Here is a 24,699-nt window from a genome sequence, read left to right as displayed (position 1 = left end):
GAAGATGAGGAGCTAGCGTGTAAGGGGGACAGAGTCTCAGTTGTGCAAGAGGAAAAGAGTTCCGGAGACTGGTTGCACAACAGTGTGAACGAACACAACACGATTGAACTGTGCACTTAAAAATGGGTAAGATGGTAAATTGTATGTTGTGTATTTTACAATTTTTTAAAAAACATAAAAAAGGCAACAATAATAGGAAGAACTGTTATATTGTGCATACCCGGTGCCAGATACAACGTCAAGCTCTTGACATAAACTAAGGTTAAATATAGCTGATTGGAGTCAATAACAACGTAAGGAAACTTTGTTGTTCTGGTTGCAGCAAAGGTATCCTTGGCTTGAGGAAGTCGGCCACAAGAAAGCTCCACCCGGTAGGAGAGGAGGCAAGGAAAGCCGAGTTGATTTCTTGATTCTTTTGAGGAGAGACAGAAAACCAAGCTCATTTTCCCAGTAAGGAAAAATATCTCGGCAAGGAAAAAATACTTCCTTCCCCTCTGCAAAGACTAACAACAAGCAGGGCTGGCATTTAAACAGACTTGCATTATTCTTAAGACTGGCATGAAACACTGACTTCCAGCTTCCTAGAAGCTGCGGCTTGTGCCCTTTTCTTAGCGGCTTCTAATTTGCTTTCCTAAAGGGTGCTGGGGTCTGAGTAAACACACACACATCACCACATTCGCTCAGTCTTTGCAGTAAAGCAAATTTCAAACATAAGCACGAAGTCCTGCAGCCTTGGAGGGCAGCTTCACGGAGCACGGGTGGGTGTTTTTTGCTTTTGTTTTTCTGTCTCGCACTGGCCAGGAGTTCAAATTCACTTGTGGAACTTGTGGGAATTTGGTTTCAGTAATTGGCAACCCCGAGGATTATAAACGATGAAGGGTGTGGCTAGCGGATGGTTAAGAGTTTGAGCTTTGATGTCAAAGCACCTGGATTCAACTCTGGCTGTGCTGCCGTGGGACCACGTGGGTGACTGCCTTCTCTGTGTCTCCCACCAAGAGAAGCATCTCTATGGAGTGTTGGGAGGGGGTTAGCTCTGTGGACAACAATGCTGATGGTGTTCTGCATGGGAAATCGGAAAGGTTCAGCGTCAACAGTATTTTCTAACAATGATAATAAAAATGTAATATAACACAGAATTCTAAAGCAGCCTTCAGGACTCTGTGAGGCTTTCCTCTTCATCTCAAACCTTACCATAAATGGCATCAAAGGCAAATTCAATTCTTACGTAAAAGGCTTTGGCCAAATCCTCTCTGTGGCATTTGCTCGCCTCCTTGGGTGGCAAAGCTACCACCGTCTTCTCTTTTTCAATGGCTTTTGACTCACATGGTTCACCAATCTGCAGAGAAAGCAGGATGGCCGTTAAGGAAATTGAACTTGTGTACTGATGCATCTCTTTAAAGCATAACATACCTTTAGAAAGTGTGCTTGTCTTAAGTATACAGCTTGAATGCTCACAAACTGATCCATATAACCAGGCTCCAAATCAAGAAAAAGATATTACCAGCCCCCATAAGCTCCCTCATGCACCCGCCTGAAGGGTAGCTTCTGTCATGATCTCTGTCATCACAGATGAGTTTTGCCAGGGTTTGAACTTTATAGAAACGCTAACATGCAATCCTCTTTCATGTCTGGCTTCTTTCACTCGATGTTGTGAGATCCACGCATGATGCTGCATGGAGCGATGGCTTGCTCATTTTCATGGCTGCATAGTACTCCACTAAATGAGTGTATCTCAATTTATTTATCCCTTCTACCACTGATGGACAATTTGGGTTGTTTCCAGTTGTTGGCTATTACTGACGCATCTGTTCTTAAGCAAACTTACTGAACAGAATTGGAAGTCGCAAAGCTGACAGAGTGAGGTAAGAGTTTACGTATTTAGAACGGTCAAACTTGAACTTTTGGGATTCTCAGTCAAATATGCACCATTTTGTAATGAATGTGCCCAATGATGACAGGTGGTATCACAGACTGTTCTGTGGGATGTTGGAAATAACCCGAGAAAATGTGTCTGGGCATCTGAAGGCCCTGAGAGGACGCCGTACAGAACACCTGGAGGCTGACGACATGACGACAAAGAGCAGACTTCAGAATCGGGAAACTGCTAGGTATTTTTACAAAATCATTCCTGGTATTTAGCTACTCAGGACACGATAATCATCTTTTCCTTTTCCCCCAGGTTTTTGGGCACTGGGAAGGAGGAAGGGCAAAGAGGCGGTGGCTCGCCTCTTCCTTTAGCTGGAAGAGAGATGGCAAATTCCTCTTTTCCTTCTTGCTGGGCCCTCCTACCCCACTCGAATGATGTCCCAATGCCTCACGTGCTTAGGAAGCTCTGCTCACCGCATCACTTCCCGGGGCTGCTTCTCACTGGGCCAGTGACCAGGAAGCAAGCAGCCATCACACAGATCACTCGACAGGCTCTGCCCTTTGTCGTGAGCTCTCCTCAAGTCAATGCTACGTTCTTTGTTGTCAAGTTTCACTTTTAAGAGAAATGTGCGTCATAAAATGAGACAGAACCATCTCAAGATCTGGTTCAGTAAAGCGCTCGGTTCTTGCTCACGCCACAGACGGAGGCTGCCCTGGGGTTTCAGGACCTGCCGCCTTGGCTGTTCTCCATCTTGCCATTTCTTCCTGACCACGACCACACCCAATTCACTTTTTTTATACAGCATCTCAAGTGACCCTGAAAAATGTCAATCCAGTCCTCACCCCTGCCCCTCCCCCAGGCTTGAAACATTTGGATAGATTCCAGGTGTTCTCAGGATAAAAACCCAACTATCTTTAACATGGCTACCGCAGACCCGCCTCATGTCCACCCTCCATGTCCTCCTGGTCGTGGTCAGGGCAGCAGTACACCTAACTAAAAACCTACTTCGTGGGCCCATGAGACACAAGGCTGCCCACTGGAGTCCCGTGTCCCCCAGGAAGGGCCCATTCTAGTGTCCCTGCAGGGGCCTCAATGGCACATTTTCGTGGCTGCCGCACCACACTTTAAATCAGGGGTCCCCACCAGGGCCAGTTTTGTCCCCAGGAGACACTGGCAATGTCTGGAGACTTGTTTAGTTGTCATGACTGGGGGGGGCAGGGATGCTACTGGCATCCAGTGGGCAGAGCCCAGACACGCTGCCAAGCGTCCCACAATGCACAGGACGCCCCCATAGCAAGGCATGATCCGGCACAAAGTGTCTGCAATGCTGAGGGCGAGGAACCCGCTCTAGAGACAGATGGGTTAGTCTGTCCTGATGTCCTCCCGGACCAGGTTAGTCTACCTGCTGTCCCCTGTCAGCATCCTGGACTGCTCCTTGATGGCACCTGCACAACTGGCAGCAAGTGGTCATCACTTAAGTGCCCTTATCCACTCAGAACGCAGCCACTCTGCAAGGTGGGGACCAGCGCCTGGGCCACGCCGGCTGCTGCACAAGCATCTGTCAGTCAGAGCTCAGGACAGCCATTGAAATGTCCGTGTGCTCAGCTGCACTATATGGATGCCTGCGCACACGGTCTCAGCCACAAGGGCAACCCTCACGGTCAGTGCTGCCCCGGAGACACTCCCACTCCGCTTGCCAGCCGGTCACCTAGGGGGATCACAATTTCTTCATCTGCGAAATGGGGATGATGATGTCCACCTTGTCATGCTTTTGAAGAATCAAGCGAGTGCATGCATGCCGAGGGCTCGACGCAGCCAGACCCGCCATGAGCTCCCAGCGAATGCTGGCTCAGAACGTGTGGTGGGGACCAGACGTCCAGTGCTTGTTAAGAATCACAGTGATGGTGACCTCGCTTGGGTGGCTCAGCCGTGTTTAGGAAACTCAAGAGCAGGAAGCAGCACAGGGCAAGCAAAGGAGCCCAGAGGTAGGAATCGCACAGACCTGGGTTGAGGCTCTGTCACTGACCAGCCCTGTCACCAGGGACGATGATCTGTGGGTCTCAGGTAGTTCTGAAGATTAAAAAACCAACTCCGTAAATGCGCCTTGCACGTGGCAGGTGCATTCAGCAAATATTCCACAAACGACCCCCAACCTAAAGAATCAGAGGGATCGGGGTGTGGGGTGGGGGTGGGGGGCAACCTTGGAGCAGGTGGCTTCTCTCTGTGACTTTGTCTTCCTGGGGACTGATCTTCTGTTTCTCTGAGAGGTTGAGGTTTCTACAAGTCAGTCTAGAAGATGCACAAATGCTTGAATCTGTGTTTTTAGTAAACACTGAAACTTCAGGTGGGAAAACTGTGAATTCTGTTCTTAAAAGTCCCCCTTGATTTGCATTTGACACTAGTCTCAAATAATTTCTTTATATTTCAGTTTTAAAAAAAGGTCCATCGGCAGATGATGGATAAACAAAACATGGTCTGTCCACAACAATGGAATAATATTATTCAGCCTTAAAAAGGAAGGACATCTTGACATATGCTACAACATTGATGGACCTTGAGGACACTATGCTGAGTGAAATAAGCCAGTCACAAAAGGACAAATGCTGTAGGATTCCACTTATATGCAGCACTTAGGTAGACAAATTCACGGAGACAGAAGGTAGAGTAGCGGTTACCAGGGCTGAGGCAGGGAGATGGGGAGCGAGTGCTAACGGGGACAGAGTATCAGTTTGGGAAGATGGAAAAGTTCTGGAGACGGATGATGGGGATGGCTGCACAGCAACGTGAATGTGCTTAATGCTACTGAACTATATGCTTGAAAATGGCTAAGACGGTAAATGTCATGTTATGTATATTTTACCAAGCAGACAAAAAACCCAGAACAACAACAAAAAGGATCAAAGGAACCCACTCCCCCTGGCTTTGTGGGCTGAGGCCAGCAGGTGTTCCCACCCTCCTCCGGGACTCTCGGTGTCCGAGGCTGTCCAAGTGCACGACCCTGGGAGCCAGCCAAGTGGCGGAAAGAGGCTTGTGTGGTTAAGGGGAGGGGCCGGACAGGCCTCGAGGAGACTCCTGCCCACCTGCTGCGTCCTGTGACTGCAGGGCGGAGTCTGAGCCTAAAGAGGGCGGACGCTTGGCTTCCAACTGTGCTCTGTGAGCAAACGCCATTTCCACACTCCCAGCTACGTGACCACAGAACCGAAAACAGGGACTCCAATAAGGACCCGTTCATGGACGTGCAGAGCAGCCCGAGTCACCGCGGCTCAAGCGTCCATGACGATGGATACACAACATGCGGAACAGCCACACGACGGAATAGTGTTCCACCTTAAAGAGCAATGAAGTGCTGACACAGGCTGTGTTGTGGGTTGAACTGTGTCCCCTCAGAAAAGATATCTTGAAGTCCTAACCCCAGTACCTCAGCATGTGACCTCATTTAGAAACAGAATCTTTACAGAGGGAACCAGGTTACAATGAGGTCATGAGGATGGGCCCCAATCGAATGGGACTGGTGTCCTTATAAGAAGGAGAAATTCAGACACAGAAGGAGACGCACAGAGGGAGGATGACGTGAAGACACAGGGAGACGACAGCCACGTGAACAGCAGGCCTCCACCGGCCACGGGCACCGAGGACGGCGGCAACCCCAGAGCTAAGAGAAAGACCCGGACCAGACTCTCCGCCAGAGGCTCAGAGACAGCACAGCCCTGCCAGCACCTCGATTCTGGACTTGTGGCCTCCAGAGCTGCGGGATACATTTCTGTTGATTTCAGCCACGTATTTTTGGTATTTGGGGACAGCAGCCCTAAGAAAATGAACAGCTTCTACAACACGGAGGAACCTCGAAAACACGATGCTGCGTGAAAGAAGCCAGTCACAAGAGATCACATATCAGCTGATCCCACTTTTATGAAATATCCAGAAGAGGCAAATCCGTAGAGACAGGAAGTAGATTGGGGTTGCCAGGGGCTGGGGGAGGCAGGGGGAGTGACTGCCAACGGGTGCGAGGCTTCCTGGAGGGGTGACAAAGTGTTTTGGAACCCTCCACTGGGGGTTCCACTAGAAACACTGGTCACGCAACAGTGTGAACGTACTAGATGCCATTGAGTTGTTCCCTTTAAAATGGTTAGTTTTATGTTATGTGAATTTCACCACAATAAAATTCTTTTATAAAAGCATCTTTCAAAAGCCATTTACAAGCCGCAGATGGGAACCCCCTCCGTGACCTTGAACTAACGGGCACTCCTGACTCGCTCCTGGGTCCCACTCGTTTCAGGTCTCAGACCTCCGCCCCGCACCCGCCCCAGGCGACTTTCCATCTGGCTCTTCACTCTGTCTCCCCATGAGCATCTCAATATGGTTTTCCAGCTTAAACACAACCTTCTTTCTGGGCTTCACGCTGGAGATGTCGCTCTTTCCCCTCATTCACCAAAATCGAGCTCAGGAAAGTCGTCTACACTCGCCAGCTCCACTTTTTCATTGTCAACCTACTTGGGCTGGGTCCCCCAGGTCCCTGCTGTGTTCCAAGGCTGCTGGGAGTGGCCCGGGAGCCGAAACGTCACCGGCGAGGGCTCAGTGCATCTCACTGTAAGGCTGTCACTCTCAGAAAGCAGAGGCCGTGGCTCGGGGACTGAGCACGTGGCCCCTGGCCCCCACGATCCTCACACGCGGCCCCCTCAATCCCTTACGAACACACACTTTGTAGACGTCTGTCCGGTTCAAATCACAGTGTGCTCCCTTTGGAACGAGAGTGGTGCATCCTGATTGAGGTTAGGCGCCCTCTGGGGCGCCCCAATTCTCGCTTCCTGTCAAACCTGATTTGGGGGGAGCTGCCCTCCCTTCTCCTTTGTGCGTGTCTCTCTCTTTTTTTTTTAAGTTCTTTTTTATTAAGGTGAAATTCACGTAACACAAAATTCGCCATTTTAAAGTGCACAGTTCGGTGACATTTAGTACCTTCCCCACGTTGTGCAACCAGCGCCTCTGTCTAGTTCTAAGACACTCCCACGACCCAAAGGGAAACCCCATCCCCATCAACTGTCACCCCCATCCCCCCTTCCCCAGCCCCTGGCGACCAGCAGTCTGCCGTCTGTCTGTGGATTTACCTATTCTGCATATTTCACATAAATAGACTCACACAGTATGTGCCCTTTAGTGCCCCCCAAAGTACTGTTTGCCCACGGCAAACAGACCCGCGCTGGCGTGCCAGGGCTGGCCATGGTGAGTGGGGCCTTCCCAAGCCCCAAGGAAGCAGTCTGGAATGTAGGGAGCCCCTCGGGTATTTTCACCAAGTGCAGACAGCTGGGCGCCGACGTCTAACCTCGCGGAGGCTTCCGAGGGAACCACGAAGGGCAAATACGGCCTTTGCTGAAAGATGAGCTGAGAGCTCATGGCAGAGCAAGCAGTGTGTGGCACCTGGGGGTGAACTGGCCTCCCCTGAGCCGGAACCCCACTTTCTCTGCCTTCCCAGCCTTCCCATCCAGTGGGGGGATTCAGCTCATTTCAAACAGTTACTGCGTTAGACCCCAATGATCGCTTCCCTGTTTAAAGGACTTATACAGACATTGATTTCTTCAAGATATTTGTCCAAAATTTATCCCATGCCTTGGTTTCCCGCTCTGGAAAGGGGAGGGGATAATAGCCGGGACGCCCTAAGGCTGCCCTGGGACAACAGGAAACCACCGACCTGGAGCCCAGCCCCCAGGAAGTACAAATGGAATGTGAGCACCCGGGGTGATGAAACGTGACAGCTGATGGGAACCCCAGGATTCCTCGTGCCCAGCAGCTCCAAGAACACAATAGTGGGAGGAGAGCTCTGAATAGAGCTGCCAGGTTGAGCAAATGAAAATACAGGATGTCCGGGCCAGCTCCAGGGGCCTAGTGGGTAAGCTCGGTGCATTCCACCTTGTGGCCTAGCTCAGGTTCTAGGGCGTGGACCTATACTGCTTGTCTGTTAGTGGCCATGATGTGGCGGTGGCCCACATAAAAAAGGACAAAAAGAGGAAGATTGGCAACGGATGTTAGCTCAGGATGAATCTTCCTCAGCAAAAAAACCCCACAAAAAACAGGATGTCCAGTCACCTCTGAACTCCAGATAAACAACAAATCCTTTTTCAGTATGTGTGCTTGCCAAATGCGGCGTGGGACACATATATTCTAAAAAATGATTCACTGTTTATCTGAAACTCAAATGCAGCTGGGCATCCTGTGCAAATCTGGCAACACTAGGTAGGACCAAGCCGAGAGATGCCCATGACCCATGTGCCATGCCGTGACAGACCTCACTCTGTAACGGGGACAGGTGGGGGCCGTGATTCAGAGTGCTGCTTTCAGGAATCATGGGAAGACAGCCCTGAAGAAGGAACAGGAGTGGGTCCCAGGGATGGAGAGCCCTTCCGGGTCTCGGGAAGAACGGTTGGAAGGTGCCAAGAAGAGCAAGCAGGGGGCCCGTCTGGGGACTCCAAGTGTCCTGAGTTGGTGGGAGAGCACGCAGCCCTGGAGGGTCTCAGAGGGAGGGATGGGGCCAGAGAGAAAGCCAGGGGCCAGTGAACCACACAGCCCTGCCCTGACCCTTTGAGAATTTCATAATATGGGTGGATCCCGTTACTGGGATCAATGCAGTTGGGGAAGAACAAAGTAAGGGTCACGGGATCTGAAGAACAATCAGGTGGGCATCATTAAGGAGGTGACGTGTGAGACAAGGGGCAAAGGATCCCCACTCAATGCCAATACTTCCTTCTTTCCAAGACTTCGGTCGCCATGTTTCTCAAGCCATGTGTCTGTGAATTACCTACTTAAACCTGAGTCTGATGGTTCTCAACGTGTGGTCCTCAGCACAGAATCATCTGGAATTTGCTAGAAATGCAGATTCTCAGGCCCCATCCTGGAATTAATGGATGAGAAGCTCCGGGGGTGGGCCCTGTAGTCTATATCTTAGCAAGCTCTCCAGGGGATCCTCACGCACTCCAAAGCTGGAGAATCACTGGCCTCTTGTAAAACGCTACCTGCTGTGGCCCATCTCCAGACCAGCTGAGCAGCGGAGCTCAGCCATCAGATTCCTAAAAGCCCCAGGTGATTCTAATACACAGCCAGAGCTGAGCTGAGGACGCCCGGCTGGGAGAGGCACTCCAAGAGCGACCCCGTGGGTCTTGTTTTTAAGGGGCTGCCATATTGGAGGAGAGAAAAGATGGTGATCAACGCGCCAAGCACCAGGGGGGACGTGCCTGGGGCCCCGTGAGAGCTGGGGGAATCCAAGCAGGGAGGGTTCCTTCTGCTTCCTGGAGGTAGGGTTGGGGTGAGGCCCTAAGGCAGCAAGTACCCCCAAGTCCTTTTAGAACAAGGGAAGGAGACGCCCAGCTACAACAATCAATACTACTGATTCAGCAGATGTGACAGCTAACATTCTGATATCACGCATCTTGCCCAGCATCCGACATACACAATCCCATTGAACCAGCCAGCCCTTTGAGGTGGATGCAGTTTTTCTCCCATCTTGCAAATGAAGACGTGGCTGAACGGGCCGACTCCGAGCCAGCACTTTTCGTTCCCGCTCTATGAAAACATGAGCAAACTTCTTTGTGGGTTTTGTGTAGCGCAGGCGGGAGAAAGCAGATAGAGAAAGGTGACTTTCTGGATCTTCTGAGCAGAGCAGAGGGAGAGGATGGTGGCAGCAGAAGAAAAGAGAAGCCTCGATAACGGACCCAAAAGACGTCCGCGTCCTATTTCCTGGAGTCTGTGAAAATGGGACCTCACGTGGCAAAAGGGACTTTGCAGATGTGATTACCTCAGGATCTTGAGATGGGGAGGTGATCCTGGGTGACCCGGGTGAGCCCCATGTCATCACAGGGTCCTTATGAGAGGGAGACAGGAGGGCGAGAGAAGGAGACGTGAGGACAGAAGCAGAGGCGGGAGTGATGCGATTCCTGGCGCTGAGAGGGAGGAAAGAGCCGCAAGCCGAGGAATATGGTGACTTCCAGAAGCTGGAAAAGGCAAGGAGACAGAGTCTCCCTCCAGAAGGAACCAGCCCTGCGACACCTTGATTTTAGCCCGGTGAGATCTGCGTCAGACCCCGACTCCAGAATTGTAAGAGAATAAAACTGTGTCGTTTTAAGCCGCTGAGTCTGCAGTCATTTGCTCAGCTGCCATAAGTCAGAAACTGACACACTGTCCCCCATCGGCCCCGGGAAGGAACCCCGTCTCTGAGCTCCCAGACTCCCGGGCCTCCCTCTGCCCGGCACACCGCTGACCCGCGTGTTCATGTCCAACACTGGACTGTGAGCCTCCTGGGCACTGGCTGGTCTTATCCAACTCACACCCTGGTGCCCAGCGCAGTGCTTGGCAAGTAGAAGGTGCTCAAAAATGTTTGTGAGAGGGACAGAGGGAGAGACGGAGGATGGGCACGGTGTTGAGCTGCCTGGAAGGCCTCGATGTCCCCATGTGCTGGGGGCCGTGCCAGGACTGGAGGGAGGTACGAGTGGCAGGTACAGTTGCCAAGGACAATGGCCAGGCGCAAGCGGCCTAAGGGAGTAGCAGTTAGAAGGCACAATCACAGAACATGGAGCTTCATCCCCCTGCGCTGCCTCTCTTGATGCTGGCTGAGCAAATGCCCCGGGGGGGGGCGGCCAGCACAGCTGGCCCGAGTCCTTGCACAATCTTTTCTCAGCAAACCATCCTTTGCTGGTGCCCTCATCCGTTCCTCACCTTCTTCCTGTGTGCAGGAAACTACGCCTGGTGCCCCAGGAAAGCAGACACAGTCCCTGCCCCAAATCGAGAAATCACACAAGCAAGTTTATTTAAAAGAATAATTAGGACTAACAGGAAAACAAGAAAGCATAGAAGAAACCATGGACTACATTTTTTTAAATCTGAGAGTGAGAAAGGACTTTCTGAGTGTAAGGAAAAGCCAGGTGCCACAAAGGAAGACTGATGATTTCATGACATAGAAATGGGATTGCTTTCTGCAAGGAGAATTGCACCCAAGTGCAAAGATAAAACCACCCTGGGAGCGTATCTGCAGCTCCTAACAGTGACGAAGAATACCTTCCCAAACGAAGAGCTCTCCCCTGTGAGGAAGGGAAAAGACGACCAGCTCGTGTTTTTAAAAAAATGGGCCAAGGATATAAACCGAGTTCACAGAAAAGGAATGATAAATAACTTTGAAACACAAAAAGATAATCAGACTCATTTAAAATCAGAGGGGCACATTCAAACGATTCCAGCGTACCATCCTTCACCTGGCTGATAGGTAAAGTTCGAGAAGTTAGTGACAGGTGGTGCCAGGCAGGGGGTGGGGAGGGCCTCTCATCCATGGCTGGCGGGAAGTGAACTGGACAAGCCCTCGTGGAGGGCAATTTGGCAGCATCAAAGTTTAAAACAGATCCCAGTTCCAGTAATTTATTCTCAGATTTACTTACGGCAGAATGGTATGTGTTCAAAGTCCCCTACTGCAATATTGTTTGTAACAGCTGACTGCTGGAAACAGCCCACACATCCACTAATAAAGGACCAGTTACATCACTTATGGTACCTCCATAACCTGAAACACTATGCTGCCATTAAAATAAGAGTGTGAAAGTTTTCAATCTACCTGCATGGAAAACATTAAACATATCTTGACGTATAACCTGCAGACAGTCGTGTACACAAATCATAAGCGTGTACCTGGATGCATTTTTCCATGTGTGTGTGCCTGGGTAACCCCACCCAAATGCCATGTAGAAGCTCTCCAGCTTCTAGAAGTCTCCCTCATACCCCCTCCCAGTTGATAGCCCTCGAAAGGCGACCAGCATGTGGACTCCTATCAGCGTGGAGTTTTTCTCCCCGTTTTGGAACCCCAGATAAAGGAAATCATACGCATGTACTCTTGTGTCTGGCTTCTCTTACTCATTGTCATCTTAGCGAGACTCATCTGGGTTGTTCTGTGAACAATATGGATTAACAACTCCAAGTCATTCTATTTTGCTGCTGTGTGTATTTCAAACACCCCATTGCACGGATGTGCCAGAAGTCATTGAACTCTCGGCATGTGGTTGGGCATTTAGGTCGGGTCCAGCTCGCCCTGTAATCCATAACACTGCTATGCACGCTGACGCGCAGGTCTTCCAGCAGATCTAAGCCGTCACGTCTCCTGGGTACACACCCAGAGGCAGAACTGCTGGGCCAGAGGGCACACATGCCTTTAGTTGAAGCAGACACTGACAGTTTTCCCAAGTGGTGGGACCGTTAACAATAGATGGAGAAGGAAAAACAAAAAGGCGCACAATATTGTGAGTAATCCGTTAGCCTGTGTATAATAAGGAGAAGAATATGCCCGTATATGCAAGGCACATCTCTGGCAGAATCCACAGAAACTGGGGGCTGGGGCTGCCTCTGGGCTGGGCACTGGATGGCCGGAAGACAGAGGTCGTGAGAGACTCCTGCCAGACACCCTTTTGTACCTTCTTGAATCTTGAACCATGAGTAAGAATTGCTGATTCAACGGGGGAAAACCCAGTCCTGACCAAGCTTGGGGGCAGAGCTGGTGTGGGGTGGGGGCGGGGGGGGGGGGGCTTCCTAGTGAGAGGGATGCAATGCTAACTGGGGAAGGGGGGAGAGAGGAAGAGCCCCCCAGGCAGGGCCACAGTGTGGGCAAAGGCTGCGAGCAGAGGGAGCGGAGAGGAGGCTGGGGTGGGGGTGGGGCAGGGAGCACAGAGCGACAGGAGGCTCAGCTCCTGGGCGAGAGCACTGCAAAGGGACTCAAGAGGCCTGCCAATGTGCTTTACCGTTAGGGGGAAAACCCTGGATGCAGCAAACTGGGTGGAGGGAGCATCCCCGGGCCCACAACTCCCTGATCTGGGCTCTAATTCTAGTTCCCAGCTACCAGCTGTGCAACCCTGAGCAAGTCCCTTGACTTCTCTGAGTCTCAGTTTTCTCCTCTGTAAAATGGGAATAATGATATCCCACACCAAGGGCTGCTGAGACACGGGTCCTCCAATTCCAGCCCCGGGTCAAGATGAGATTAGAGACGTTTTCCAGTCCCTGATACCATATCTAGGTAGTGTTTGTGATTGTGTGTGTGTGTGTGTGAGTGTGTGTGTAGTGGTGGAGGGACCCCAGACAGCAAAGAACCATCAACAGGGCAAAATGAGATGCACAGTGTACTTATCTTGTTCGGGGGTGACCAGTGTAGTCAGGGGCCAAGGGAGGAGACGGCCGAGTTAGGTGGTGGCCAGCGTGATGGAGGCCGAGGTTGGCAGGTAAGGAGAGTGGCTATCACAGGGAGATTACTCAGTGAGTAAATACACTGAGGATGATGGGGCTGCCACGCTCAGTGCTGGTGAACAGAGCTACAGACACAGGAAGAGCTGGCCCCGACCCTCTGGTAGTTAGAGAACTGGAATCTATAGTTTTTTATATATATATACACAAATATAAAACTAAATACGGATCTAACCCCATACGCCGCCCGCCCCCTGAGAGGGCCCGGAAGCCCTAATACCCCGCAGCATGAGCACACCGGGCTGGCCCCTGAGATCTTGATTTCTAAGCACCATTCTTCCAGCAGAAAGAACCAAGAATCCCGGGAGAAATGGCTGATTCCAGGGCTGGGGCAGGGAAGGCACCAGACGAGCCTGGGATTCCTCATTATGCCAGAAAGTAGGGAAGTGCTCAAAGAATGACGGAAAAAATGCCCAGAGGACACAGAAGTCACCTGACAGGGCTCCCGCGGGCCAAATCTGCGACAATCTGAGCATCAAAAGAAAAAATGCTGTGTCCAGAGCAGGCGAATCTAGAGAGACAGAAAACACACCAGTGGGCTACTGCTCCAGCCTTCTGCTAGGGCTGGGGGGCTGGGGGACTGGGGGAAGTTGGGGGGACTAAGGGGCACAGGGTTTCTCTTAGGGGTCATGAAAATGCTCTAAAATTGACTGTGATGATGGTTGCACAGCTCTGTGAATATACTGCAAAACTAAAAATTACACTTTAAATAGGTGAACTGTATGATATATTAATTACATCTCGATAAAACTGTTCTATAAAAAAAGAAAAAATGCTGGTAACAAACTTTTTTTCTTTTTAAAGACTGGCACCTGAGCTAATGTTGGTTGCCAATCTTCTTCTTCTTTTTTCTTCTCCTCCCCAAAGCCCCCCATTACATAGTTGGATATTCTAGTTGTGGGTCCTTCTGGTTGTGCTATGTGGGACACCGCCTCAGCGTGGCCTGATGAGTGGTGCCATGTCCACGCCCAGGATCTGAACCGGCGAAACCCTGGGCCATCGACAGAGCAGGCAAACTCAACCACTCAGCCACGGGGCCGGACCCCTGCTAACAAATTTTAACACACTTAATAAAATAGGAATTCCTGAGTTCATGACGATATACCAATGAATAAATGACTAAATGAAGGGGAAAGGGGCGGCTCTTCCTTCCTCCAGAACACCAAGTAGTCAACAAAGGAGCGAAGATGGAATCCAAGAATCACCGTCAGCAAACGTTGTCAGAATAACTGACGCAGGCGAGGGTCACCAGCGGATGCGGAAGCTAAAGAGGAAAATGGCACGAGAGCCGGGCTACCGCCACAGCCTCAGCACTGTCGCTCCGAAAATGCTCGTTAACTACAACTGGGAAATTAGTCACTTGATGGAAGAGAAACCGGGCCAGGAGAGCAGAGAGAACTCACGCAGAGGATTCAGGCAGACCAGTCCACGATCCTGAGAGGGCTGTGTGACCCTGGGCAAGTTACTCAACTCTCTAAGCCTCGGATTTCTGCAGGGATTTTTGTAAGGATTCAAAATAACATGGTGCATCCATAGGTTTTCACTGGAACACTGTTTTAAAAACTAGAAAAAGGAAACCACTTAAAGGGCCCTCAATAGGGGGTGGGTTAAATAAAAATGCCTCCAGAGGTTCAAGGGGAATGTTCTCCCTATGCGTATACTGTGGGGATACAGGGAGGGCGGAGGAGGTGTAGACGGTGTGTGCAGGATGACCGTGTGTGTTAAAAAAAAATCAAAAGATGCTCATGTCGTTGTATAGAAATCGTAATTCCTGTGAGCAGGTGCTGCCTTAAATGCTTCGTGTGCATCGAGTCCTTCCACTCCTCAAAAGTTCTCTGACGTGCGCACAGTTACTACCCCATCGTGCAGAAGAGAAAACAGGCACGGAAAAATGGAGGGATTTGCTCAAGGTCTCACCACCGGCAAGTGGCAGAACTAGAATTCGCACCAGGTGCTCTGAACCACAGCCTCTCGATGGGGTTCAGGGCAGGCTGCCCCAAGATGCGCCACTCTGGTATGCAGACTATTTCCAGCTGAAGACAACGAAGGCTCAGACTCAGCAAGAACATTCTATCTTTCTCCCCTAAACGCCTAAAAGAAATTTAAAATAAAGGCCCGTCCCCAGGACAGGCCATCGCCATAGATAACTCTGGGTTCCGGTAGCCTGGGAGGATCCTTGCCTAGCGTGCTCTTATCAGAGTTCTATTTACCAAACATTGGCTTTTCCATTTCCATGTGGGTTGCCTTCCCCGCCCTTGAAGCCCCAAACCACTACCCCACACGTCCTCCTTGTCTGTAGCTGGAGATACTTAAACAGGCAGCCTCGGCCAGTTGGCTGAGTTCCTCAGTTTGCCTGAGCCTCTCCCATGTATACGTGTTATAAAGCTTTGTTTAATTTTCTCCTGTTATTCTGTCCCATGTGAATTTAATTCGTTGTCCGGCCAGAAGGACCCAGAGTGGGTAGAGGAAACGTCTTCCTCCCCTACACTCTCCAGAAAAGCACAGACAAGGGGCCAGGAATGCCCAGCCAGCCACCTGATTACTGCCAACCGATTAGAGGCGATCAGTCCCTCCCTCCACCCCTCACCAAGGAGGAGAGCAGAGCAAAGTAGCGGGGGAGGGAAGGAGGAATTTCATACTGTGCAAGTTTTGTTTTGTTTGTTTTTTGAAGAAGATTAGCCTTGAGCTAACCGCTGCTAATCCTTCTCTCTTTTTTTTTTTTTTGCTGAGGAAGACTGGCCCAGAGCTAACATCCGTGCCCATCTTCCTCCACTTTATATGTGAGATGCCTGCCACAGCATGGCTTGACAAGCAGTACGTAGGTCCGAATCCAGGATCTGAACTGGCGAACCCCAGGCCACGGAAGCAGAAGGTGTGAACTTAACTGCTGCACCACTGGGCCGGCCCTTCATATTGTGCAAGTTTTTATTGTGGTTTATGAAAGAATTTAATACAAGTGTAGAAGGAAAAAAGAAGAAAGGAAAAAGAGGGAGGGAAGGAAAGAAAAAACATGTATAGTTCCTGATTCATAAAAAATAGCAGAAAAACAGCAACTGACACCAGCTTAATTCAACAGTCAAGGAAGGTGAACTGTCACAAAGGTCAGTGTGCTGGTTTTTGGGGGAGGAAAGTACAGAGAGGGGCAGCCACAGAGAGGTGACTTCCGAAACTGGAGATAAAGTGCTGCTGAATGACACTAGCTTTCTGCAGAATTCCGCTGGGGGACAGGCACCTCCCAGATCAGAGGAGGGAAGCCATGCTCCGGGCCAAGCATAAAATGTGGCCGACATCAAGAATCAAAATGACAAATACAGGAGCGCATGGATTGAGGGCAAGTCTTAGTTCTCAAACTCCCTGCCACGAACTCCAGGAAGCCTCCCCAGATTGCAGCAGTAGCAACCCCACCAGGCCTCCACACTCAGGCTGTGCCCAACTCCTTTCTTACGTGTGCTGCTTTCCTTCATGGACTAATCTCAATTTGTAGTTACATGCTCACTAGTAGCATTATTTGATAACTCTCTCTCTTGCCCACCAGACTATAAGCTCCACCCAGTAGGACTGAGGTGTTGCTCACTATTCTGTCTCCAGTGGGAGACAACGGGTCTGGCAAATAGGAGGATGGATGTCAGAGGAGTGCAGAAGCCAACTGTGCAGAGCAGTGGTTCTCAAACGCAAGCGACCATGAGAACCACCCAAGGGCTTGTTAACACTCAGACTGTGGGGCCCCAGCCCACACTGGAGGAAAGCTGATCTAAAGAGCAACAAAAGTCTGTGGAGCACAGTGTGGTGGAGGCTGAAAAGGAGGGAACCAAAAGGCAAGAACCAGCAAGCTGGCGTCTCCCACGGCTGACCTCAGGACCACGACCCGCCCAGGGCCGCTCCACAGGTGGGCTTCAGAGGGTGTGTGCTGCCTGCATCGCCCTGCAACCGCCCTCTTGAAATTCTCAGTCATTTTTCCAGAAGGGGGCCCCGCAAATCATGCAGCCGGTCCTGCCCCCACCACTGAGCTCTTCTCTGGGCACAGGACCGAGCATGCATCCCAAGGTCAGACAACAAGCCAGTGATGGATTCCTGAGAAAAATTATTGTCGCTTTTTGAACAAGCCATTGCACGAAGAGTTTTAATAAAAACTATGATCCCTTTTTGAACTAAGCATTGTGTAGAGTTTTAAACACATTCTCTCATTCTCCTTTTTTTTTTTTATCACTACATCCACGGAGGGAAGGCATTCCATGTGCAAAGAACTGTGCTGAACATTTACAGACATTACCTAATCTAATCTTCACAAAAAGCAGGGGAGGCACTGATGAGGAACCTAGAAGCCAGAAGGCAAACATCCCCGCTTTCAGACAAAGACATTTGGATGTGGGGAGATGCAGGAAATTTACCCAAATTCACATAGCCAGTAAGTGATGGAGCCCAGGCTCGAACTCTGGGCTTCTGGCCCCGGTCCACGCTCTAAACCAAGATCTTCCCATGAGGAGTGGTCTTCCGGGCCAATATTCTTTCCCCTGCACCCACAAGGGCCCCCAAATTCAGTCTTGCTGGAGAGGTAAAGACAGGAAGATCCCGAGAAACACATGGGGCGACCCCGGGGCAAACTGTAAGATAACCACACCTAATCAACACGGTAGTTCGATTTCAATGGTTTGACATATGAAGAATGATTATGTGTAGTACCCGTCTTTCTTCTAGATGTATCAAGTCTCCCTTTCTCCAGGGACTCCAGAATCAGGAATTTTGAGCTCTTCTCCCCTGTCATGTACTTGACTTTCAAGTCGGGCCTAACACGTACTCTGCTGGGCTCTGCTCCCTACCAATGGGAAGGTCATTGGGAAGATGGTGGCGCTGGATGAACACCATCCATCCATTTCCTAGCCGGGGACTTGGGGTGGGTGGGTGGGGTTAATAAGCATTACATATTTTCCCATAGTGGCCCACAGCTCTCCCTTCATCAAATACCCTTTTAGGATATCTTCTACAAGGAGCAGAGTGTTATGGGCTGAATCGGGTCCCCCTCAAATTCGTACGTTGAAGAACCAACCCCTAGTACCTCAGAATGTGACTGTGTTTGGAGATAGGCCCTTTAAAGAGGTGATTAAATTAAAATGAGGTCATTAAGATGGGCCCTGATCCTATATGACTGGCGTCCGAACAAGAAGGGGAAATTTGGACACAGACACGCACAGAGAGGAGACAGCCACCTATGAGCCTTCTAGTCACTCCCCTTGGCAGCTTTGGGGATCCAGGGTCTGTTACCCTTGATAACAAGGCTCCTAACGTTGGGATCTGAGGCAGGGTTTCTAGGACAGGATCTTCAAACACATCCTCAAGAGCACACGAGTCTTCTAAGAATGTCTAAACTTTGAATACGTGTTTTAATGAGTAGCCTAATTAACAGAGACCTTCTGGGTGACCAATAAAGCACTGTGATGTGACACTCGTGACCATATCTGCATCCGTGACAACAATCACATGGCACACAGCAAGGATGAAAGTTTCTCAGTGGCTCAGAGGGAAACACAGGCGGGAGAATCGAGTCATCCCAGCACACGGCCGTGGCATCGTGGGGTCAACCTTAAAGAACCATGAGGGTGTAGACACCTTGCAAGTGGGGGCCTTACATGAATCAAGTCTTTGTACACAGCTGCTTGCCACCATTGACAAGCACCAAGTATGGGAATCAACACACAGTGAAGAAAGTCTCTCCACCACGTCAACGCTCACCTGACCTTCAAGTGAACGAGCAGCCCTGCAGTTATTAAGCGACAGCCTCTAGAACCAGCACGCACGGGCGGCTCGCTGGCAGTCGTGGTTACACAGCAGGCTGGTTATCCCAAGCCAGCAAATTCTTGACATAGTTACACGCCGCTTGTACACGTATGTGTCACTAGACATTCTCAACATGAGCATTATCAAAATCAAAATTCAAAGTCTAAGTAAAGATTAGAACTCAAGATGAATGAAAACACTAACAAAAACAGATAAGTCTGGAGCAGATAACATGCCAGGTGTGGTTCTGTTTTACATATGCATGATAAGGAGCTATTGCTTTCCTCTACAGCAGCAGGAGGCCTCTAAGCACCCGTCATCCCTCCCTCCCCGTTTTCACACCCCTGTGTAGTCCCCCCAACAACTCCAGCACAGGCTGGACCTAGACTGACTTCTAGTGAACAGAACTCAGAAGTGGTGCCATGTCACTTTCAAGATTGGGTCATAAAAAGACTGTGGTTTCTGGGCTTTTATGGTGCTCTCTCAATCAGTCTTTCCTGGATCAGTCACCCTTGGGGAAGCCAGCTGCTGAGCCAGGAGGCAGCCTTGTGCAGAGGCCAGTATAGCCAGGGTCGAGGCCTGCAAACAACCCTGAGAGTGAGCCAGGAAGCAGGTCCTTCCCCTGCCTCCCCGAGAGCCTTCAGAGGAGACCACAGCCCCGGCCGACAGCTGGACTGCAACCTCACAAGAGACCTGGAGCCAGAGCACCGCAATGAGCCACACCCAGACTCCTGACCCACAGACACTGTGAGATAATAAATACTCTTTTTTTTTTTTTTGAGGAAGATTAGCTAACATCTGCTGCCAATCCTCCTCTTTTTGCTTATAGTCATTGTTTTAAGCCATCACATTTTGGAGTAATTAGTTATACAGCAGTAGACAACGAACACAGCCATTCAACATCACTGATTGAGTTTTAATAAAACATCGCCAGTCATATCAAAATACAGTTGCTACATTTTTACTTGATGATTTTATTATAAACTTAGTTGGATGTTATTGAGTTATAGGAACACATCTATGTTTATTGCAAGTTTTGTGCATATATTTATTTGTCACACTTTGATACAAATGATTTAAGACAATACTGTGGGCTTTCAATAGATTTCTTCAAGATGTCATATATTGCTAAATTTTGAGAAGCACTAACAACTTGTGTGTGTGTGTATCTGTGTCTGTGTCTCTGTGTGTGTAGGTGCGTGCGAGCCTCCCAGTAAGGATTTATATGTGTTTGCAAGCCTGAGGCTAAAGATGTGTGTATTTGCACGTGTGTGTATATAGCCTCCGAATGGCCTCTTGTACATTCTCTTCCTGCAACGCAAATGTGATCTCTTAAAAACACAAATCTGATTGTGTCTGTTGTTTACTGCATTCCTAATGTTTGGCATCAAATAAATGAATGACTGTCATGCCCCAACTTAAAACCTTTCCGTGGCTCCCTGCTGCTCTGGGGATAAAGCCCGAATTCTTCACCACAGCCCACAAGGCTCCATGCAGTTCCCCTCTGCAGCCCCATCCTCCTCCCGGCAAGCCCTGCGCCTCACTCCCTCATGCCTAGAACTCTCCATCAACCTGTGCCCTTCACCCAGCACAGCCTCCTAATCCTTGCCTCTCCTGTGCATCTTAAACATTCCTCCTCGCTCCCAGCTGTTACACACCTGTCATTAAACAGTCAACTCTGACCTGTAGTCTGGGATCCATCTCTGGCCCCCAGGATGGGGTGCCACGAGGGCAGGGAGAGAGTGCATCTTTTTCTCCACCCCATTCCTGGTGTGCAGCATTGGCCTGACACACAGTGGGTGCTCCGTGACTCTCGGCTGAATGAATGGCAACCACTACCTGAGTCTGGAGGAAGCCAGCCTTCACCCCACAGAGCCCCAGGAAGATGAGCCAGTTCACCAACCAGGCAGGCAGGGCAGGGTGGAGCCGTGCGAGACTTGGTTAAGAGATGGGAGCCCTGAGGGTGACAGATAACTTCCCCAGAGTCGAAAGCCAGTCATCCGGGAAGCAGGAATTTCTGGTCCAGCGTTCTCCTTGCCCAACGTTCAGGTCAGCAGAGAGCAACTTTTTTTCCAGTAACTAATTTAAGCGGGGCTTGCAAACACCTTTCTTTTCATTACACAGAAATGCAGCAAGAATGAGCGTCTCTGGAGCCATGAGGACTGTTCAGATTCAGCCTCCGACACTAACTCTGGCTCCTCCTGCTCCCGTCTCAACCACCTGTCCCCTGCCCAGTCACTCTGCTTCCTTGCTCACCAGCACACTCGAGAATGCTGGATCTTCAGTTAAACATCTGTCGCTTTCCTTGCGGGCTGTGAACTTTGTTTTATACGCAGCTGCATCCTTACCGCCTGGCCCCACCTAGCCCCACCTGTGAGCTTCATATCTTGGAGCGAGGCGACACGCGAGTGCTCAATAATTATTACTATTAAAACCGGGGTGACGTGGCAAAGCAATAGGAGGCTCAGGACTGCTCCGACGCCGCACAGAACAAGTGCTCCTAAAAGAGAGTCGCCACCATTGTGGAGATGGCCACTGCAAGCAAAGTTTGAAAAAGAAGCGATCTTTCCTCAGAAAAAAGAGTTCAGATTGGAGGATGTATGTGTGACAGCAAAGGTGGTGTTGCTGAGCTGGCAGGAAACAGCTCGCCTCGCCCAGTGGCCTCCCGCCACACTCCGCGTTAACTTCGCTGTAAGTTCCTGGGTTTGCACAAGGCCACCTTTAGAGAGGGGACACTTCATTTCTCCACCGGCCTTTGCTGTGGCTGCCTGGTCACCAGTGCCTGGTCACTTCACACTGCCAAGTCACCCCCCCCCCCCCCCAGGGTGGTCTGAGAAACCGGGGGCCATCACCAGGTGCATGAGCCCCCCAGCATACCTACAGGCAGGCTGAAGGCCTGCCCCACCCGTGAAGGCCCCTCCGAAAAGCTTGAGGGGGATGAAGTCTGCTTTGGTGCTGAAATCAAATTCACCCCAGCATCTCGAGACATCATCTTACCTCATCCCCACACCTGCCATACCTGGATCCCTGGTGAACCCAGATGTCCTATAGAATCTGATTGTAACCAATTGCACATCAGGAGCGTTTGACAAATGCCCAGCTTGATGCAAAAATCAAAAGATGGAAGGAAAAAAACAGAAAAAGTGACGCAGAAAGGGCAACCATTGGCAAACTAACTTCAAACTCCTTTAACAGAACGCATTGCACAGCATATACGCTGCAAAACGGATCTTGGCAAAATAATCGAACTCTATACCTAATCCATATTGAACACACACCTCGCTTCAGAAAACGAGAGATGATCTGAGAACTGCTGGTTACAGGGCCCTGGGGTCGACCACTCCAGCTCCAGAATTCTCCTAACATCCATGAACAAAATACTCTTTTTTTAAATGCACAAATATTTAAGAAACATACAACCAAAATGTTCCGACTGTTGTCATTCTTGGGAGGAAAACTAAGCGTTTTAAATTACATCTTCCCAGCTGATGTTTTTCATTAGAAAGTAAATCTAACAGTGAAGTTTCCCGCCAGCAGTCAAAGGGCCATCGCAGATGTACTCCTGCACGTCCAGGGGACTATTTAGGCATTTCAGTTTTGAATGACTGATGAAGCTTAAAAGAAAACAGTGGAAGGATCAGAGATGCTTCTGCAGGAGTTCGGTGCCTTCTGCTCTTGCATCACAGAGCGGGTTCTGCTTACAAAGCAAAGGAGAAAGTTTGGGTTACCTGTCACCCCTGGCTCACCCCTGGCTTCTCCAAGTGGAGGGCTTTTTGGGGACAGCTCTGTCATTTTGTCCGCTGGTAAAAACCCCCACACCCGGGAATCTGAGCTCCTAGAGCATCCCCTGGAGGTCACAAAGTCAACCCACAAATCTAAGTGGTTTTTCAAAAGTGCGCTGGGGTCGCGGGCAGCAAGGCTGGGAGGCCTGGCCATTCTTACCTTGATTTCCACCATATTGCTACTATTATTCTTAAAACATTTGCACAACAGTTTGTTTTTGTTTTTAACGTCCCTTTAATTCCGCCTCCCCCACCCCCAATCAAGTAACTTTGAAAAATCCATATAGCAGCCTGGGTGTGGAGACCCAAGACATTTACATTCTCTGGAGTTAGAGAAACCTAGATTAAATTCCTTGCGAGGTCATTTGCTAGCTGTGTGCCCCTTAAAGGACAAATTTAACCTGTCTCGGCCTCAGTTTCCTATCCGCAAAATGGGCTGACGCAGGAGGGGGAACCGGCAGCGCCCGGCCCGGGGCAGGAACGCGCGCAGGCGTTGCTATGAAGCCGTCTTTCTTCTAGAGCCGGGCGAGGGGGGCGAGGCGGCGGAGCGCAGCCCGCAGCGCGCGGATGCGGTCTCGGGGGGTGGACTGGGGTGGATGGGGGATCAGGTCGCACGCCCGGAGGCAGGTCGCCCAGACTCACCAAGGTGTCCAACTCGCCCCTCTCCAGCGGCTTGTACCGGTGGCCCGCGCCCGAGAAGGCGAGTTTCTGCAGGAACTTGGAGAAGCGTTTCTCCACCATGGTGAGCGGGCGGAGGCCCCTCTCCCAGCCGCCCGTGCCACCGCGGCCGCCCCTGCCTGCGTCCCTCGGTGCCTGGCGAGCCGGGGCTGGCTGCGCGCGCCCAAGCCTCCTGGGCCAGGCCCAGGTTACCAAGTAGCCGCCTACCTGCCCGCCGCAGGTGAGGCCCCGCCCCGGGGCGGGGCTGCGCATCCTGCTGCGCTCGGCGCACCTGTCCCTTCCCCGCCCTGCCGGCTCGCCCGGGACTCTCCCGCCCTGGGGGCAGCCGCGGCCCGGGAAGGCCTGGGGAGCTGCCGCGGGGAGGTCAGAGCGCGGGCTGTTTCCCAGACCTGCCAGGTCACAGGAATCACCTGGAGGGATGGTGCAGTGGGGGAGAGAAAAAGCTTGTTTAAAGTGCAGATTGCCAGACTCCTATCTTGAGTCGCTGGGTCTGGAGGGGGCCAGGAAGCTGGGCTTTTACAAGCGTCCAGGTGACTCTCCTGGGGAGCCCAGTGTGGTCAGCCCTAAGGCGCTGGGAGCACGGAGAACCGGAGCTTGGTCAGACTCCTGCCGCTGCTGTGCGGCTCTGGGCGAGCCACGTGGCCTCTCTGAGCCTCGGTGCCTTAGTCTGTAATTGCAGGAGAAGGCGGCTAAGTCCTCACCTCCAGGGGGCGCCCTGGGAGTGAATCCCAGAAGCGGGAGGAGAGTTTGAGGACCCCACTGCCTTTGGGTTCTGCGTGGTCTTGAATGAGCCCTGAGCACTTTATCCTCATCTGCAGAATGGGCTCCTTTGATGGCTAATCCGGGGACCTTGGGGGGGTGGGGTTCTTAAATCTTCAGAGGCTTAGTTTACTGCTCTCTAAAACGGCATTCATGAGGGCAGCTCCCTCGTGGTGGAATCGAGAGCATTCAGTGGACAGCGCTGCACAGGAAGGGGTGGGGCGGGGCGTTTGTCGGTGGTACCATCATCATCATCACCATCACAGGCAGGCAGCTGGGCTCAGATGGCTCCCGAAGCCTGGGAGTGATGTGCAGTGTAGATTGTTCCAGCCCCAGGTGGATATACTGAGCAGTGTAAGGGCCATGGCTTCAGATGGGACTGGAATCCATAGCAAGACCCCCCACGTAGTAGGGAGGTAGCTTTGGAGTAGGCTGTGCCATTCCTCTGTGCCTCAGTTTCCTCATCTGTAGAGTGGGGTCACTTAAGGACTGTAGGACATGGCACGTGTATTTGTCCATTAAATTATGCTGCCCCTTTTGAACAAATATTTGCCCCTTAACTGCTCCCCAAGGGGTGGCCCCCCAGCC

The 24,699-nt window shown here is 51.0% G+C and overlaps 1 protein-coding gene across 3 annotated transcripts in view; it reads right to left on the bottom strand.

Annotated features, from left to right (window-relative positions):
• The window catches only part of ATP2C2 (ATPase secretory pathway Ca2+ transporting 2), a 77,400-nt gene extending 53,870 nt beyond the window's left edge, over nt 1-23,530 (bottom strand). For all 3 annotated transcript variants that reach the window (XM_046683542.1, XM_046683543.1, XM_046683544.1), the window contains exons 1-2: nt 23,317-23,530; nt 1,226-1,336 (exon numbers count right to left, since the gene is read on the bottom strand). In XM_046683542.1, coding sequence (XP_046539498.1) covers nt 1,226-1,336; nt 23,317-23,415 — 210 coding nt within the window. In that variant the 5' untranslated portion in view covers nt 23,416-23,530. The remainder of the gene's footprint in view (nt 1-1,225; nt 1,337-23,316) is intronic.
• Nucleotides 23,531-24,699: the final 1,169 nt, after the last annotated feature.

Source organism: Equus quagga, chromosome 13 (assembly GCF_021613505.1).
Source record: "Equus quagga isolate Etosha38 chromosome 13, UCLA_HA_Equagga_1.0, whole genome shotgun sequence".
In the NCBI taxonomy this organism is placed as follows: Eukaryota; Metazoa; Chordata; class Mammalia; order Perissodactyla; family Equidae; genus Equus; species Equus quagga.
This window is presented reverse-complemented; position numbering and strand designations above follow the sequence as displayed.